General features: G+C 38.4%; 1 protein-coding gene across 9 annotated transcripts in view; it reads right to left on the reverse strand.

The window, feature by feature from the left end:
- The window catches only part of LOC150083755 (protein FAM13A-like), a 423,536-nt gene that overhangs the window by 29,386 nt on the left and 373,972 nt on the right, over positions 1-20,178 (reverse strand). For all 9 annotated transcript variants that reach the window (XM_090378200.1, XM_090378193.1, XM_090378197.1 and 6 more), the window contains 2 exons: positions 17,084-17,359; positions 6,076-6,263 (listed from right to left, as the gene is read on the reverse strand). In XM_090378200.1, coding sequence (XP_090234326.1) covers positions 6,076-6,263; positions 17,084-17,359 — 464 coding nt within the window. The remainder of the gene's footprint in view (positions 1-6,075; positions 6,264-17,083; positions 17,360-20,178) is intronic.

Raw genomic sequence — 20,178 nt, forward strand, 5'->3', positions numbered from 1 at the left:
ATTAACTTTTATACTGTTTGTAATCAATTTAATTAGAATTTCCTTGTGACATTCCTTTAATCATTATGTGAGAAAAAATTCACACCAAAAAAGTTAAAAACATTAATACTTCAAAGCTCAGTGATGTATCACATTATATCAAATACAAACTTAATTAGCTTGTTGGGTATGATAAGCATTCTATGTTTATTTCTTAACTATTCATGTAAATAAAAGTTATAACTTAAGGGGAAACAAGCATTTAAGCACTTGTAACATAGTTTTTTTTTTTTTAGTTAATGTTAATTTACATTCTTGATGGTTATTTTTTAATAAAATAACCATCAAGAATATAAATCTGAAATTAAGTTATTAAATTTTTTCAAGAAAAATCACTGATAATGTTGGAGTTCTAAATATAAGAGTTTTATATTTACACGCGATAGAGAGAGAGAGAGAGTGAGTCTCTCTCCATCAAGAATATTAATTTACATTCTTGATGGTTATTTTTTAATAAAATAACCATCAAGAATATAAATCTGAAATTAAGTTATTAAATTTTTTCAAGAAAAATCACTGATAATGTTGGAGTTCTAAATATAAGAGTTTTATATTTACACGCGAGAGAGAGAGTATAGCACAAATTCACCTTCATGGTCTTCCTCTCTAAATCCTTTTAGCATCACCAAATTTACTTATCTCCCCCCTTCCACTCCAAAATTTACTTTTTTTCTTTGATAGGTAGCCGACTAATATTGATAAACAGCATTTTGGTTTCATGCATATCAAAAAATTTAATAGACTTTTTCTATTAGGCAATGGTTTATGCACGATAAACAACAGCCTCATATTAAGTGAATTAATATGAGGCAATGAATTAATTTTTTCAGAGTAATTCTGTGTAGTTAGCTTTTCTTTTTTTTTATGCATGAATAATCTAATATATAGGTGTACTCTCAATATCAGTTCTTTATCTCAAAAATAGTGTACATAAATCATATCTATCCAAATTTTACCATGATTTACCTCTACTATTCACTGAAACTAAAGAGTAGTAAGTGAGACTGGCCAATCCTCTCTTGTCAAGCTGGCAGTCACAAGTTGTCCCAATGAATAAGTAATTACCACTGACAGTTTATATATATATATATATATATATCAGTTATTTCACTTAGTCATTTCAGACAATCATTTCTGTGAAAGTCTCACACTGACATATTTACCTCCTGTGGTTGTCAACTTATTCACTTTGTACCTATCTTGCTTATGCTTTCAACACCAGTTACAAATTTTTTTTTGAGAAATCTAGGCACTAATGAGCGTGACACAGAGACACCCCCTAAGGCAGAATGCGCTGGTCCCGAAGGAACTAGTAGTTGTTGGTGACTCTATTGTCAGGGAAACGGGGAACATGCTTTGTAAAAAAGATAGGTGGAACAGGCCCAGGGTATGTCTGCCAGGGGCAAAGGTTGATGACGTTGTAGAGCGAATATCATCTTTTAAGGGCACAAAAGGTGATATAGTTGTACACGTTGGCACTAATAATATTAAGAGTAGGAGACCGGCAGAATTACTTAACAAATACAGGTCACTGTTGAACAAAAGCCGAGAATTAGGGTTGAATTTGAAAGTGTCTGCAATTCTGCCCAGACATGATAGGAGGGAGTATATGATGAGAGCCTTGTCGATCAATTCGGCCCTGGAAAGATTGTGCAAGGCTCAAGGGGTAGAATTTTTTTCAGCCTGGACTGTACTTGTTAACAGGAGAGATTGCTTCTACAGGGATGGGATACACTTAAATAGAAAGGGTGCAAGAATATTTGCTGATGCTATCGAGGCAGTGTTAGGTGGGTCGGAAAACTGCTAGCTTGGGGGGAGACAAAGACCAATAGATTGACAGTAGCCACTGGCAGAGGTGAAAGAGATTCTTGCACTGCTTCTATTAGAATGAGCAGAAGCCTGAAAAACAAGATGCATGGTATTTCAGAGACTGCTGGGAGCCATTGCGGTACAAGTAAACACATGGGTTGTGTTAGGGTAGCTAAGAATAGAAACAGGTGCAGGTATACTTGCGTGTACACCAATGCTAGGAGTTTAGTAAATAAATTTGATGAATTTGAGGTATTGCTCAAAACATCAAAGGCAGATATTGTTGGGATATCAGAGACGTGGTGTCACACAGATATAAGGGATGCAGAACTGCAATTTGGGGAGTACAACGTCTACAGAAAGGATAGATAGGATAGGAAGGGAGGAGGGGTTATGTTATTAGTTAAGAAACACATAAAAACCAAGGAAGTGAAGCCAGTCGACATCGCTGGACAGTGCAGTGTGGAGTCAGTTTGGTGTGACATAAACATTGGGAGATCAAAATTGAGAGTAGGAGTGTGCTATAGGCCTAATGACTCTGATGAGTATAATAAGGAACTGTACAGGGAAATAGAGTGGGCCAGTAAATCAGAGTGTCTTATAATGGGAGATTTTAATTTCCCAGATATTGACTGGAATTTGGGGGCTGGTTACTCACACACTAGCAGGACTTTTGTGGATTTATTGGATGATTGTTTTCTACATCAGCATGTTCGGGAGGCAACTAGAGGGAGTAATACTCTTGATTTGATTATCAGCAATGATTCTTCATGCATTAAGAATCTGCAGATAAATGAACCACTAGGTGGCAGTGATCACAGTGTGCTGAAGTGGGATTTACTCAAAGAGGTAACTACCATTAGGAGTAAAGGGAAGGGTTATTGCTTCCGTAAAGGCGACTACGATGGACTGAGACAGTATTTAAATTCTATACAGTGGGACCAACTGATGATGTTACCAACAGCAAATTCAAAATGGGAAGCATTCAAAGAACTTATCTTGGAAGCTACTAGGCTTTACATACCAACTAAGAAATATTGCTCAAGGTTTAGGCCAAAATGGATGTCAGATGAACTAATGAGGCATATGGCAGAGAAGAAAAATGCATGGGATACATAAAAATTAACACATGACACAGAAGCCTATGATAGATACAAGTTGATATGCAACCAAGTTACAAAGGAGGTTAGGCAGGCGAAGGCAGATTACGAGAAATCCTTGGCAAGGGATGCAAAGAAAAACAGCAAAGAGTTCTTTACTTATGTAAACTCTAGAAGGAAGGGGATGAATCAGATTGGTCCACTTGATATTGATGGGTCAAGTGTTGATGATCCTGCTCAGGTAGCTAACAAACTAAATGAATATTTTGCATCGACATTCACACATGAGGAGTTATTCAGCGAGGGGAATGCCAGAGGTGTATTCAACTCTAGCAGTAAGCTACAGAATCTTGAAATAACTGGGAGTAAAGTGGAGGAGAAACTGTTGAAGATAAACACAAGAAAGGCACCCGGGGTGGATGGGATCTATCCAGTTATATTAAAGGAGGCAGCAAAGGAAGTAAGCAAACCTTTAGCCATAATTATGAGAGCTTCCTTGGACTCAGGGGAGGTACCCATAGACTGGAAATGTGAAAATGTGATCCCAATTCACAAAGGAGGATCAAAGGCTGACACAAGTAATTATAGACCTGTGAGCTTAACTTCTGTTCCAGGAAAATTAATGGAGGCACTGGTTAAAGAAGCACTGCAGGATCATTTAGACAACACTTCAGTTATAGCTCAGACACAGCATGGTTTTGTTAAGGGGAAGTCTTGCCTGACAAACTTGATTGGATACTATGATGCAGTCACAAAAGAACTGGATGCAGGGAATAACTTTGATATTATATACTTGGATCTTAGAAAGGCTTTTGATACTGTTGCACATGGAAGACTGCTACACAAATTGGAGCAGTGTGACATTGGAGGCAAATTGCTGCTATGGATAAAGGGGTGGTTGAGGGGGAGAAGACAGAGAGTGGTAATCAATGGACACTGCTCATCGTGGACTGATGTTATTAGTGGAGTCCCTCAGGGCTCAGTGTTGGGTCCATTATTGTTTTCTGTATTTATAAATGATATTGATGATGGTATATCGGGCTTAATGTCCAAGTTTGCAGACGATACAAAGGTTGGCAGGGTTGTCAAGGACACTACTGACACTATGCTGCTGCAACAGGATCTGGAAAGGCTGAGCAGATGGGCTGAGAGGTGGCAAATGAAGTTTAACATTGATAAATGTAAAGTACTACACATGGGAAACAGCAACCCCAGAGCAACGTATCAACTCTGTGGTACTACACTGACAGTGGTAGAGAATGAAAGGGACTTGGGGGTGGTTGTGCAGGCAGATATGAAGTTCTCTGAGCAGTGCAGATGGGCTGCAAGAGTAGCTCATGGAGTATTGTCAATGATATACAGGAATTTTTCCAGCAGGGATAAGGAGGTGATTATTCCATTGTATAAGGCGATGGTCAGGCCACACCTAGAGTACTGTATACAGGTCTGGAGACCTCATTTCAAGAAGGATGTAGAGCTGCTGGAACGAGTACAGAGAAGGGCAACAAGATTAGTGAATGGAACAAAGGGGTGCTCTTACGAAGAAAGGCTTAAGTTTTGCAAATTACAGTGTCTGGAGACTAGGCACCAGCGAGGTGATCTGATAGAGGTGTATAAAGCCTTGAATGGTTTAAGCATGCTCAATGCTGATGGGATTCTTCCTCTAGCTCAGAAAAATCACCTGAGAGGGCATAAATTCAAATTGAGGAAAGACAGATGTAGGATAGACGTGCGGAAATTTGCCTTTAGCCAGCGGGTGGTTGGTTGGTGGAACAGACTTCCATCCCTTGTGGTGGAGGTTGATAGCCTAAATAAGTTTAAGGCTCAGCTGGACAGGTATTTTGAACGAACAGAGGGGTGAAGTGGAAGTGGGTTTTTTTTTTTTTTTTGGCTGATGCTGCATAAGCTTGCTTTCTTGCATCAAATGCCTCTACTAATGCTAATGCTAATGCTAATAACCCAAGAGAAATGTACCAATTGTGTGATACTACACTCAGGGAAGTGGAGAATGAAAAAGACCTAGGGGTAATTGTGCAGTCAGATATGAAGTTCTCTGAGCAGTGTAGATGGGCTGCCAGAGCAGGTCATTGATTCTTGTCATTGATATAAAATAATTTTGCTAGCAGAAACAAGGAGGGGATTATCCCCTTGTATAAAGCAATGGTCAGGCCATACCTTGAGTACTGCATACAGGTCTGGAGGCCTTGTTTTAGGAAGGATGTAGATTTGCTAGAATGAGTACAAAGAAAGACAACAAGACTGGTGAGAGGAACAAAGGGGTGCTCTTACCAAGAAAGGCTTAAGTTCTTCAAGTTGCAGTATCTGGAGATTAGGCTCCTGTGAGGTGATCTGATACGAGGTGTATGCAGCTTTGAATGGTTTCAGCAGGCTCAATGCTGATGGGATTCTTGCTCAGATTACAAACCTGAGGAGGGCATAGATTCAAATTGAGGAAAGACAGTTGCAGAATAGATGTGTGGAAGTTTGTCTTTAGCCAGTGGGTACTTGATTGTGGTTTAAAACAAACCTTAAATAAATTTAAGGCTGGTTTTAAATGGGAAGGTTTTTCTTTTTGGCTGATGCGGTATAAGCATGCTTTCTTGCATCATATGCCTCAACTAATGCTAATGCATTACGTATAATTTTGGTACTTGATATCTTATTTTGTAATTTTAAAAATGTGACTTGTAATAGTCATTCTGTGAGATTTGGAGTCTAGATAGCAGGCTTACTGTAAATAAAATTTATTTTCTTAGTATTTTGTATGGAAATTAATTAAAGTACAGCTAAACTGCATTCTCAGCATTTAATAATGTAATACTGTCTTGAAGGTTTTTTTTTTTTTTTTTTTTTAATCTTACATGACTGTTTTAACAATCATACAATAATACTGATTACAATAATTTCTGTATTTGTCTGTATTAAAATAAGTGGTTTTCAATGTGAAAGTTTTACGCACTGAAAAGTAAAATAATAATAAAGTAAAATGTTAAGTAAAAAATAATGATGTTTTTGTCAAACAAATCAGAGAAATCTAGCAGAAACCCAAAAGAAAATAAAGTGCTTTAATTACACTAATGTAATGTAAATTACTTATCATTTTTAAAATAATCTTAAATAAACTTACAGAGGAAGTTCATGAAGATTTGAGTTGTTATATTTTGTTGCTAAATATTGCAGAGAATTGTTTGTATATTTTTCCTCTTGACTATCTTCAGCCTTAGCAATCACCACTTCTTCTTCCTCCTCCTCTTCTTCAGTTGAAACCCAAGAAGTGTCCACTCTTACTGTATTTTTTTCAGATATATCCAATCTCTATTGAAGCAAATTTAAAAATAACAGTCAGAATTACTTATTTTAATAAGGTGTATAAAAAATCTAGCATATTTTACAAACCAAATTTGTATTTATTTTTTATATTAATTCTAAGCATGAAACCTTTTGAGGCTTACATTGATGAGTCAAAACATGCAGCAACTCCAGGTGAACTACAGCACGTGTGCGGATATTGCACCATGTGGACCACTCGATAGGTGTGCGTCGTTTACCTGGGGAAGCAATGGTGCCTGGATGCACTGTTGAATGAAAACAAGCTGGTGCTGGCGGCAGTGTAATGCTGTGTTCTGCTGGGATACCTGGGTCCAGTCATTCACCCCGGGGCTCATATCTGGTGAGTATGGGCTTGGCACACCCAGGGTCCTGAGCTGGATATCATCATTCTTCTCTTTCTTGGTGATTCCCTTCTATTTCTGACTCTCTCTCTCTCTCTCTCTCTCTCTCTCTCTCTCTCTCAGGAAAACTTGGGAATTTTTTTTTGCTGGTGCAGCATAAGCTTCAGGCTTCCTTGCACCATATGGCTAAGAAAAATAATAAAAAAAAATATATATAATGTGTCAGGCACTGTGACATCATCTACCACCTACCTAAACATTGATGCAACGGTCTTCCCCTCTAGCAGTGCTGTCTTTCAGCATGATAATGCGCCATGCCACACCGCCCGGACTGTTCGAGACTGGTTTGCAGAATATAAGGAAGACTTGCAGATATTGCCCTGGCCTCCAAATTCCCCAGACATCAATCCCATTGAGCATCTGTAGTTTGTGTTGGAACAGCAACTCCGATCTGTGGCATCTCAACCATGGACCTTACAGGAGTTAAAGGATCTGCTGGTTACGTGTTGGTACCAGATACCACAAGACACATTTAGAAATCTTGTTAAGTCCATGCCTTGCTAGGTACGAGCTGTTTTGGCTGCACGGGGAGGACTAATATCCTATTAGGTAGGTGGTCATAATGTTTTGCCTCATCGGTGTATAATGCTTCTACTGTGAATGGATCAAGAAGTCAGAATAAACCACATGACACTGAACTTGAATTTCTGTAGATTGTAATTTTCGACAAATACATGGGGTGGATGTTCTGATAAAAGCAAGTAGAGCAAATGAATGTAGGAGAATAGTTAGTTCAGTGAGTTTGGAGTTGACCTATGAACTGATGCTAGTTAGTTGATGCACATGTTTAGGCTGGATGAAAGAGGTGGCAATTACAGATACGGATTCAGAAAAGCACAATCCACAGAAATATCTTGGCAGTACTACAGTTTGAGGGGGAGGTCTTGTTAACATAATGTGATGTATTGTAATGCAATAAAAAAAAATGTGTATTTGAAATCTGTGATACATGAATGTTAGGTGTATTATATATTATTTTGAATTATAGGTGTATTTCAAAAAACCTTTCCTCAACTAATATGTTAATTTTGTTATTAGATCTAGATTTTTGAACCAAAATGACCTTAAAATTACCAGTTTTAAATATGGTAAAGTCAAAATCCATGTGCCTTTGATGTGGAAGAGTCTGTGGTTAAGACAGTAGGACAACTACTGCTGACGCAATCATGCAATCATGACGCAGCAATCATACCATTCAAAAACACAATCAAAGGCACAAAACTATATAAAAACAATCACTAATAACAATCTCACCTGACTCAAGTTACTTCTCTTCATCTGTAATCAGCTTCAAAGTTGGGAAATCCATGGTAGAAAGCTTGAAATAATCCAGAAAATATCCGAAGTCATGCTTGATCAGTGTCAACTGTATATGATCAAGCAGAGATCTGTGTAGTTGCATCGATTAACTACTGCAGCACCCTTTGTCAATTCCTTCAAACAGAAAGAATTCCACCTTCATTCATTTTACTAATCCCTCTCAGAGCCATATATACATTAATCAGGTCACCTCTGAGGTGCCTGGTTGCCAAGCTCTGTAGCCCACATAAACAGAGTCTTTCCTCATATGGTTATCCTTCTGCCAATCTCACCATTCGAGTCAGCATGTTCGGGAGGCAACTAGAGGAGTAATACTCTTGATTTGATTATCAGTAGTGATTCTTCATGCATTAAGAATCTGCAGACAAAGGAACCACTAAGGGGCAGTGATCAGAGTGTGCTGAAGTGGGATCTACTAAAAGAGGTAACTACCATCAGGGGTAAAGGGAAGGGTTTTTGCTTTCGTAAAGGCGACTACGATGGTCTGAGACAGTATTTAAATTCTACACAGTTGGACCAACTGATGATGTTACCAACAGCAAACTCAAAATGGGAAGCATACAAAGAATTAATCTTGGAAGCTAATAGGCATCACATACCAACTAAGAAATATTGTTCAAGGTTTAGGCCTAAATGGATGTCAGATGAACTAACGAGACGTGGCAGAGAAGAAAAATGCATGGGATACATATAAATTAATGGGTGACATGGAAGCCTACGATAGATATAAGCTGGTCTGTAACCAAATCACAAAGGAGGTTAGGCAAGCAAAGGCAGATTATGAAATATCTTTGGCAAAGGATGCAAAGAAAAACAGAAAAGAGTTCTTTACCTATGTAAACTCTAGAAGGAAGGGGTTGAATTAGACAGGAATAGCCCCTTGCATTCCTGCCGTGAAGGGTAAATTGTATACATCCTTTGTACACAATAAAGATTATATTTATTGGTCCACTGGATATCGATGGTTCAACTGTTGATGATCCTGCTCAGGTGGCTAACAAACTAAATGAGTATTTTGCATCTACATTCACACGTGAGGAGTTATTCAGGGAGGAGAATGCCAGAGGTGAACTAAACTCTGGCAGTGAGCTGGATGATTTTGTAATAACTGAGAGGCAAGTAGGGGAGAAATTGTTGAAGATAAACATAAAAAAGGCACCCGGGGTGGACGGGATCTATCCAGTTATATTAAAGGAGGCAGCAAAGGAAGTAAGCAAACCCTAACCATAATTATGAGAGCTTCCTTGGACTCAGGGGTGGTACCCATGGACTGGAAATGTGTAAATGTGACCCCAATTCACAAAGGAGGATCAAAAAGTGACACAAGTAATCATAGACCTGTTAATTAAACTTCTGTTCCAGGGAAATTAATGGAGGCACTAGTTAAAGAAGCACTGCAGGATCATCTAGACAAGACTTCAGTTATAGCTTGGACACAGCATGGGTTTGTTAAGGGGAAGTCTTGTCTGAACGATTTGATTGGATAGTTTTATGATGTGGTTACAAAGCAAATGGATGCAGGGAATCACTTTGATATCATACATTTGGATCTTAGAAAGGGTTTTGATACTGTTGCATACTAGCATTCGCATTAGTAGAGGCATATGATTCAAGAAAGCAAGCTTATGCAGAATCAGCCAAAAAAAAAAAACACCTCCATTTTACACCTTCGTTCGTTCGAAACACCTGTCCAGCTGAGCCATAAATTTATTTTGGCTATAAACTTGCACAATAAGGGATGGAAGTCTATTCCACCAACCAACTACCCGCTGGCTAAAGGCAAATTTTCGCACATCTATCCTACATCTGTCTTTCCCCAATTTTTGCCCTCTCAGGTGATTATTCTGAGCAAGAGGAAGAATCTCATCGGCACTGAGCATGCTCAAACCATTCAAGGCTTTGTACACCTCTATCAGATCACCTCGCCGATGCCTAGTCTCCAGACACTGTAATTTGCAAAACTTAAGCCTTTCTTCGTAAGAGCAATCCTTTGTTCCATTCACTAATCTTGTTGCCCTTCTCTGTACTCGTTCCAGCAGCTCTACATCCTTCTTGAAATGAGGCCTCCAGACCTGTAATCAAGGTGTGGCCTCACTATTGCCTTATATAAGGGAATAATCACCTCCTTATCCCTGCTAGAAAAATTCCTGTATATCATTGACAAGACACCATCAGCTACTCTTGCAGCATGTCTGCACTACTCAGAAAACTTCTTATCTGCCTGCACAATTACCCTCAGGTCCTTTTCATTCTCTATCACTGTCAGTGTAGTACCACAGAGTTGATACGTTACTCTGGAGTTGCTGTTTCTCATATGTAGTACTTTACATTTGTCAATGTTAAACTTAATTTACCACTTCTCTCAGCCCATCTGCTCAACATTACCAGATCCTGTTCCAGCAGCATAGTGTCAGTAGTGTCCTTAACAACAATGCAAACCTTTGTATCATCTGCAAACTTGGACATTAAGCTTGATATACCATCATCAATATCATTTATAAATACAGAAAACAATAATGGACCCAACACTGAACCTGAGGGACTCCAATAATAACATTAGTCCACAATGAGCAGTGTCCATTGATTTCCACTCTGTCTTCTCCCACTCAACCATTCCTTTATCCATAGCAGCAATTTGCCTCCAATGCCACACTGCTCCAATTTGTGCAGCAGTCTTCCATGTTCAACAGTATCAAAAGCCTTTCTAAGATTCAAATATATAATATCAAAGTAATTCCCTGCATCCAGTTCTTTTGTAACTGCATCATAGTATCCAATGAAATTTGTCAGGTAAGACGTTCCCTTAACAGAACCATGCTATTTCCGAGCTATAACTGAAGTCTTGTCTAGATCCTGCAGTGCTTCTTTAACCAGTGCCTCCATTAATTTTCCTGGAATAGAAGTTAAACTCACAGGTCCATAATTATTTGTGTCAGCCTTTGATCCAACTTTGTGAATTCGGGTCACCTATGCACATCTCCAGTCTATGGTTACCTCTGCTGAGTCCAAGGAAGCTCTCATAATTATGGCTAAGGGTTTGCTTACTTCCCTTGCTGCCTCCTTTAATATAATTGGATAGATCCCATCCACCCCAGGTGCCTTTCTTGGGTTTATCTTCAACAATTTCTCCTCCACTTTACTCTCAGTTATTACAAGATTATCTAGCATTCAATACACCTCTGGCATTCCCATCACTGAATAACTCCTCATGTGCGAATGTCGATGCAAAATATTAATTTAGTTTGTTAGCTACCTAAGCAGGAACATCAACAGTCGAACCATTGATATCAAGTGGACCAATCTGATTCCTCCCTTTCCTTCTAGAGTTTACATAAATAAAGAACTCTTTGCTGTTTTTCTTTGCATCCTTTGCCAAAGATTTCTCGTAATCTGCCTTCGCCTGCCTAACCTCCTTTGTAACTTGGTTACAGACCAGCTTATATCTATCATAGGCTTCCTTGTCATCCATTAATTTATATGGTCCCCATGCATTTTTCTTCTCTGCTATATGTCTCATTACTTCTTCTGACATCCATTTAGGCCTAAACCTTGAACAATATTTCTTAGCTGGTATGTAAAGCCTAGTAACTTCCTAGATAAGTTCTTTGAATGCTTCCCATTTTGAATTTCCTGTTGGTAACATCATCAGTTGGTCCCACTGCATAGAATTTAAATACTCAGACCATTGTAGTCTCCTTTACGAAAGCAAAAACCCTTCCCTTTACCCCTGATGGTAGTTACCTCTTTGAGTAAATCCCACTTCAGCACACTGTGATCACTGCCACCTAGTGGTTCATTTATCTGCAGATTCTTAATGCATGAAGAATCATTGCTGATAATCAAATCAAGAGTATTACTCCCTCTAGTTGCCTCCCGAACATGCTGATGTAGAAAACAATCATCCAATAAATCCACAAAAGTCCTGCTAGTGTGTGAGTAACCAGCCCCCAAATTCCAGTCAATATCTGGGAAATTAAAATCTCCCATTATAAGACACTCTGATTTACTGGCCCACTCTATTTCCCTGTACAGTTCCTTATTATACTCATCAGAGTCATTAGGCCTATAGCACACTCCTACTCTCAATTTTGATCTCCCAACGCTTATGTCACACCAAACTGACTCGATACTGCACTGTCCAGTGATGTCGACCGGCTTCACTTCCTTGGATTTTATGTGTTTCTTAACTAATAGCATAACCCCTATTCCTTCCTATCCTTTCCGTACATATTGTACTCCCAAAATTGAAGTTCTGCATTCCCTATTTCTGTGTTACACAATGTCTCTGATATCCCAACAATATCTGCCATTGATGTTTTGAGCAATACCTCAAATTCATTTACCAAACTCCTAGCATTGGTGTACACGCAAGTTATGTTATGTTATTTGGTTTTTAGGAACATTAGCAACTAAGGCCATATTGTTCCGGGAATATGCGGTGGTCATTCCCTGACCTTTCCGCATCCTCCGTATTTGGTGGTGACGGGCTCGAACCCCGGTCTAATCAAGAAGCGTGTGCTACGCACTGCTGCTCCTTCCCACCTGGCTACGGAGGCGCCTCTTTACACGCAAGTATACATGTACCTGTTCCTATTCTTAGCTACCCTAACACAACCCATGTGTTTACTTGTACCGCAATGACTCCCAGCAGTCTCTGAAATATCCTGCATCTTGTTTTCTAGGCTGCTGCTCATTCCAATAGAAGCAGTGCAAGAATCACTTTCACCTCTGCCAGTGGCTACTGTTAATCTATTAGTCCTTGTATCCCCCCCCAAGCTAGCAGTTTTCCGACCCACCTAACACTGCCTCGATAGCATCAGCAAATATTCTTGCAACCTTTCTATTTAAGTGTATCCCATCCCCGTAGAAGCAGTCTCTTCTGTTAACAAGTACAGACCAGGCTGAAAAAAAATTCTACGACTTGGAAGACTGCTGCACAAATAGGAGCATGCGGCATTGGAGGCAAATTGCTGCTATGGATAAAGGGATGGTTGAGTGGGAGAAGACAGAGAGTGGTAATCAATGAACACTGCTCTTCGTAGACTAATGTTATTAGTGGAGTCCGTTAGGGTTCAGTGTTGTTTTCGTATTTATAAATGATACTGATGATGGTATATCAGGCTTAATGTCCAAGTTTGCAGACGATACGAAGGTTGGCAGAGTTGTTAATGGCACTAATGACAGTATGCTGCTGCAACAGGATCTAGAAAAGTTGAGCAGATGGGCTGAGAGGTGGCAAATCAAGTTTAACATTGAAAAATTTAAAGTACTACATATAGAAAGCAGTAACCCCAGGGTAACATATCAACTCTGTGGTACTACACTGACAGTGCTAGAGAATGAAAAGGACCTGGGGGTAATTGTGCAGGCGGATATTTAGTTTTCTGAGCAGAGCAGACGTTCTGCAAGAGTTGTTCTTGGTGTCTTGTCAATGATATACAGATATTTTTCAAGCAGGGATAAGGAGGTGATTATCCCCTTGTATATGGCAATGGTCAGGCCACACCTTGAGTAATGTATACAGGTCTGGAGGCCTCATTTTAAAAAGGATGTAGAGCTGTTGGAAAGAGTATAGAGAAGAGCAACATGATTAGCAAATGAAACTAAGGGTTGCTCTTACGAAGAAAGGCTTAAGTTTTGTAGATTACAGTGGGAGACTAATGCAACTGGAGACTAGGCACCTGCAAGGTGATCTGACTGAGGTGTATAAAGCCTTGAATGGTTTGAATATGCTCACTGCTGATGGGATTCTTCCTCTTTCTCAGAATAATCCCTGAGAGGGCATAAATTCAAATTGAGGAAAGACAGTTGTAGGATAGATGTGCGGAAGTTTGCCTTTAACCAGTGGGTAGTTGATTGGTGGAACTGATTTCCATCTTTTGTTGTGGAAGTTGATAGCCTAAATAAATTTAAGGCTGAGCTGGATAGGTATTTGGAACGAATGGAGGGGTGAAATCGGAGCGTTTTTTTGGCTGATGCTGCATAAGCTTGGTTTCTTGCATCGTGTGCCTCTACTAATGGTAATGCTTGTCTTTGGACCCTTTCAAGAAGCTTGATGTTTTTTTTAGATGGTTTCCATACTTAAACACAGTTTTCTAAATGTGGTCTTACAATTACCTTATACAGTATGATTATGACCTACCTATCTCTATAGGACAGCGTTTGATAAATCTGATAGGACCACGAGATTTTCTGGCTGCCTGTTTGCACTGTTCAGAAAACTCTATATCTGAAGTATCATAACTCCCAGATCCGGTTCCTCCTCCACTGTTTTTAATTCAACCCCACCAAGTGTTTAATTTATTTGTGGGTTGCTATTCCCCAAAGCATTTAACAGCATTAAAACATAGCTGTCACTTTTCTGACCATATGAAGCAGAAAGCAAGCTTATACAGCATCAGCAAAAAAAAAAAAAACCTTCCCATTTCACCCATTCAATCACTCCAACCACAACAACAGATGGAAGTCTGTTCCAGCAATCAACTACCCTCTGGCAAAAGGCAAACTTCTGCACATCTATTCTTTAACTGTCTTTCCTCAATTTGAATCTATGCCCCTTCAGGTTCTTAATCTGAGCAAACGGAAGTATCCCGTCAGCACTGAGCCTGCTCAAACAATTAAACGCCTTATAAACCTCAATCAGATCACTTTGAAAGTGCCTAGTCTCTAGACGCTGCAACTTGCAGAACTTAAGCCTTTCTTCATAAGCGCAACCCTTTGTTCCTCTTACCAATCTTGTTGCCCTTCTCTGTACTTGTTATAGCAACTCTACATCCTTCCTAAAATGAGGACTCCAGACCTGTTTACAGTACTCAAGGTGAAGCCTGACCATTGTCTTATACAAAGGGATAATCACCTCCTTGTCTCTGCTAGCAAAATTCCTATACATCATTGACAAAACTCCATAACCTGCTCTGGCAGCCGATCTGCACTTCTCAGAGAACTTCATATCTGGCTGCACAATTACCCCCAGGCTTTTCCATTCTCCACTTCCCTGAGTGTAATACCACACAGTTGGTACGTTTCTCTTAGGTTAGTGCTACCCATATGCAGTACTTTGCATTTGTCAATGTTAAACTTTAGTTGGCATTTCTCAGCTCATCTACCTAACTTTTACAGATGCTGTTGCAGTAGCATACTGTCTTTAGGGTCATTAACAACCCTGCCTACCTTTGTATCATCTGCAAACTTGGACATTAAGCCTGACATACCTTCATTGATAAATACATAAAATAGCAATAGGCCCAGCACCGAACCCTGGGGAACTCTGCTAATAATTTTATTCCACATAGAGCAGTGTCCATTTATTACCACTCTCTGTATGTCTCCCACTCAACCATCCCTTTATCCATTGCAGTAACTTGCCCTTAATGCCATACTGCTCCAATTTGTACAGCAGTCTTCCATGTGTAACAGTATCAAAAGCTTTCCGGAAATCCAAGAATATGATATCAAAATTATTTTTAGGATCCAGTTCCTTTGTGACCACATGGTATTATCCAATCAAATTGATCAAACAAGACTTTCCCTTAACAAACCCATGCTGTCTCTGAACTATTGCTGCTGTCTTGTCTAGGTGATCCTGTATCACCTCTTTAACCAGTTTCTCCATTATTTTCCCCGGAACAGAAATTAAACTGACAGGTCTATACTTATGTGTCACCCTTTGAACCCCCTTTGTGAATTGGGGATAAATTTGCACATCTGCAGTCCATGGGGACCTCCTCTGACTCTAAGGATGCTCTCATAATTATGGCTAAGCATTTGCTTACTTCCCTTGCTGCCTCCTTCATTATAACTGGATAGATTCCGTCTGCCCAGGTGCGTTTTTTATGTTTAACTTCAACTATTTCTCCTCCACTTTGCTCTCAGCGCTTACCAAATCACTTAGCTCTCTGTTAGAGTTTGAAAAACCTCTGGCATTCCCCTCCTTGAATAACTCCTCATGTGTGAATGTAGATGCAAAATACTCATTCAGTTTATCAGCTACTTGAGCAGGATCATCAATAGTCGAACCATCTATGTTAAGTGGACCAATCTGATTCATCCCATTCCTTCTAGAGTTTACATAAGTAAAGAACTCTGCTGTTTTTCTTAGCGTCCTTGCCAAAGATTTCTCATAATCTACCTTCACTTCCTTACACACTAGCTTATATCTGGAGTAGGCTTCTGTGTCGCCTCATAATTTATATGCATCCCATGCATATTTCTTCTTTGTCACGAGCCTCATTAATTCATCCGACATCCATTAGGCTAATTAGAGAAGTAATATTTGAACATATTTGGTTGATGTAATGTTCCTTTGTTAGTTTGACAACATTAATCTATTCTGATACTTTCCATTATGTCTATTATTATTATTAACTATAGTGAAATTATAGTAACCTTATATTATTAACTATTAATGCATACATATGTGCAGTAATAGTTAATAATGACACACTGCACGTACGTGCACACATACACATTTGTAAATAGGGATAGTTCGACCAAAACAAGTAAAAAACAAAAGTTCATATAAGGTTTACTGCTAAAAGTGCAATAAACTAACTAAACTTACACTAAAACCACCCATTTGGTATAACAGTGTTCCCAAAAAAGTTAGCTTTGCAACATTTGTTTTTGCAACTGAATATGTTATTCATTATATTAAAAGGCAGATACATGTAAATGTAATAATAAACAGTAAACTCCACATAATTTTTTAAAAAATCTATAAGAAAATAAATAAAATTTAGTCTCAAGAATGCCACATGAGATAAAAATGGTGATACATTTTAATTTACTGGAATATTAATTGTTTGAAAGAAGAAATTTAAATCAATGTTTTACTTGAGTGCATGAAGAAGAGGAGACTATTTCTACCAATTATTTCACATAATTTTAGCATTTGCTCGTTTCCTTTAAAAACTCTTCCCTCCCAATTTTTATAGTTTTCCTTTCCTAGTTTTATATTGAAGAATAAATTTGAGCATTAATAAGTAATGGGTAATAAACAAAATATCCAAACTTTCAGGACATCATATACATTAATTAATCATTTGTTTTCTTATTTATCTGTAGAACACTGATTCAGTTACTTACCCCAGTTGAATTTCTATGCTGAGGTGAAGTAAAGTCCATTGTCTCATGCTCCAGGATTGGTTGCAATTCCATTCCGGCATCTTTACTTTTGGAACCTACTAATCCAAGAGATGTTGATCTCACTAGCCTGTGTTTTACATTGCGATAACGATCATACAATGGCCTTACAAGATCTCTATCTAATTTTTTACTTGGCCTACCATGTATGCTTTCAAAGTGCAAAAGAGTCTTTTGGATTGCCAATTTTTCATCCATCACTTCCTCATTTGTCATTTCCTAAGGATGAAAATTATTGAATGAAATGTTGAATATTAAATGTTGTGTACAAAGTGATATATTCTTTGATAATTTATTTAAAAATATCAAACAGTATATTATTATTCAATGATATGCTGTTTTCATTTGTATTTTTATCTGTACAACATTATACTCTTAGTTAAAAAGCAATTAAATCTAAGGCAGTGCATCCAGCTGACATGGGTGGTCAGTGCAATGTGGTCAGTTTGGTGTGACATGAGCAGTGGGAAAATGAGAGTAGGAGTGCATTACAGACGTAATGACTGTGATGAGCATAACAAGCAACTATTCAGAGAAATAAAGTGGGTCAGCAAATCAGAATATCCTATAACGGGAATTTTAATTTTTAAAAGGAATAGTAGTATGTCATGTCAAGTACCAAAAGTAACTTTTAGTACTTGATGTTTGTTTTGTTTGTTTGTTATTTGGTTTTTAGGAGCATTAGCAACTAAGGCCATATTGCTCCGGGATATGCGGTGGTCATTCCCTGACCTTTCCGCATCCTCCGTATTTGGTGGTGACAGGCTCGAACCCCGGTCTAATCAAGAAACTTGTGCTATGCACTGCTGCTCCTTCCCACCTGGCTACGGAAGCACCTTTTAGTACTTGAAATACTTTTAATATTTGTACAGTTGCAATATTATATGGCAGGATTTCCACTACTTGGTAAGTAATAACTGAACATGACTTCCTATTGAATTACTTTCTATGGAATGATTACTTTGTTTCTTTACTCACTAAGTTTCTTTTTTTTGTTACTCTTTTTATAAGTATTCATTTGATATGTATTGACAATCCTTCATGAAATTACTTATAATTATAATTCACTGCTCTTTTTGAGAATTTATTGGCAATTCAGATTATGTTTCAAGTATGGATACCAATATATGTAGGTAAATACATCTTGTATGGGTCTTGGAGCTTTCAAGTACTAAAAGTTACTTTTCATCATGAAGCTACTTATTTTTCTAAAGGGCTCATCTCATTTTATAGTCTGCACAGGACATACTACTATTCCTTTTATACCAAACTGCTCATGCCCCTTCAAATACTATCAGCCGAGAATTAGGATTAGCATTAGTAGAGGAACATGATGCAAGAAAGCAAGCTTATACAGCATCAGCAAAAAAAGAGAGAGAGAAAAAATTGTATACTTTCTTTGAATATCTTCTACACCTGTCCACTTCCAACTAGGAGAAAAGTTTTATCTTGAATCTTCACTTCAGTTTTTATTTACTGTAGCAAAGTCCTACTTTAGACCTTTTTATCCTTCCCATGAAGGATTCAATTGAAGATCACTTCTTGTTACTAACTAGACACTTTTGGTGCATCTTACTTATTTATATTTTTATTTTTTCTACAACTGATACATGTTTAATCTCATGATTATATATATATATATATATACACTGGTGTTCAAAGAAAGTGCATCACCCCTTAAAATTGTAATTGTCGTCCAAATAACTTAAGTATATGGCCATATTTCTTACAGATTGCATCAGATAAGATTGACACCCGTAGGTGACGATGTAATATTGCATCAGCTGTTACTTTCAACTATATAAGCACGCTCTGCAAGAGTTGCAGTCATCCTTGCTTGTCAGGATGGTGAGTTATGTGCAGTTAGGGCCACGAAGAAAGAGTGCTATTATTTGCTTTACACGAGGAAGGATGTTCTTCTCGTCACATTGCTCATAGAGTGTCTTGTAATCAGTTGACAGTGAGTAGATTTCTTTCCAAACTCAAGTATACGGGTTCTGCTGATAGGGAAAAAAGGAACCGGACGCAAACGGGTCTCTATGCCAAAACAAGACAAAGTTTTGAAGCACTTATGTCTTAAAAACCATAAAGTTTCTTTGTCTGAGCTGAAAAGCGAATGGAAAGAACATATCAGAAGACGCCTCTTCAAAAATGGACTTGTAGCCCGTTATCTAAGAAGAAGCCCCTCTCACACAAAAAATTAAAAAGGCCCGATTAATTTGGTGTAAGGTGCATGTCAAATGGACCCCTGAGCAGTGGAAGTCAGTTATTTTCTCAGATGAGAAATTCAACCTGCATGGCTTTGATGGGAGACAAACAATTCACCGTAGATGTAGCGAAGAATACCATCCAGACTGTATGGTGTCTACAGTGAAATTCCCTAAAAGCCAAATGATATGGTGGTGCATTTCGTATCGCATAGTAAGTAACCTGCAGTTTATAAAAGGTTCCGTAAATACCAATTGATACCTGACTATATTAGAAGGCAAATTGCTGCCAACCATTAGAGACCATTGCAACCTGCCAAGTAACTGTATCTTTCAGAACGACTCTGCTCCTTGTCATCAGGCAAAAAGTGTAAGTAGGCACTTCTGTAGTTACTTTAGCTTCATTTCTGCATTAGAGGTTTGACAATAATGTGTTTACATTTGTTACAGGTGAAAAAAATGGCTGGAACAACAGTCCATTACAACTGTTAGCTGGCCAGGAAACAGCCCAGCCGGACCTGAATCCTAGAGAACTATTGGCATTATGTGGAATGTGCAGTTGCCAGAAAGAAACCAAAGACTCTTTGGGAAGCCATAATTTGTGTTTGGAACCACAAACTATCAATCCACTGTTGACATTCTGGCTTATGTTATCCATTTATGGATAAATTCAATGGAAAAGTTTGGTGAAACACAAGAAGTTGCTCTTGACATCTCAAAATCTTTTGATTGTGTTTGGCATAAAGGTCTTCTAAACAAGCTTTCATCTTATGGTTTGCAAACTGCTTTTTTTGTAATTGGTTATTCAGTTTTCTCTCTGATTGCTCACTG

The sequence above is a fragment of the Mastigoproctus giganteus genome, chromosome 7 (genome assembly GCF_048544385.1).
Source record: "Mastigoproctus giganteus isolate SK-2022 chromosome 7, ASM4854438v1, whole genome shotgun sequence".
Lineage (NCBI taxonomy): Eukaryota > Metazoa > Arthropoda > Arachnida > Uropygi > Thelyphonidae > Mastigoproctus > Mastigoproctus giganteus.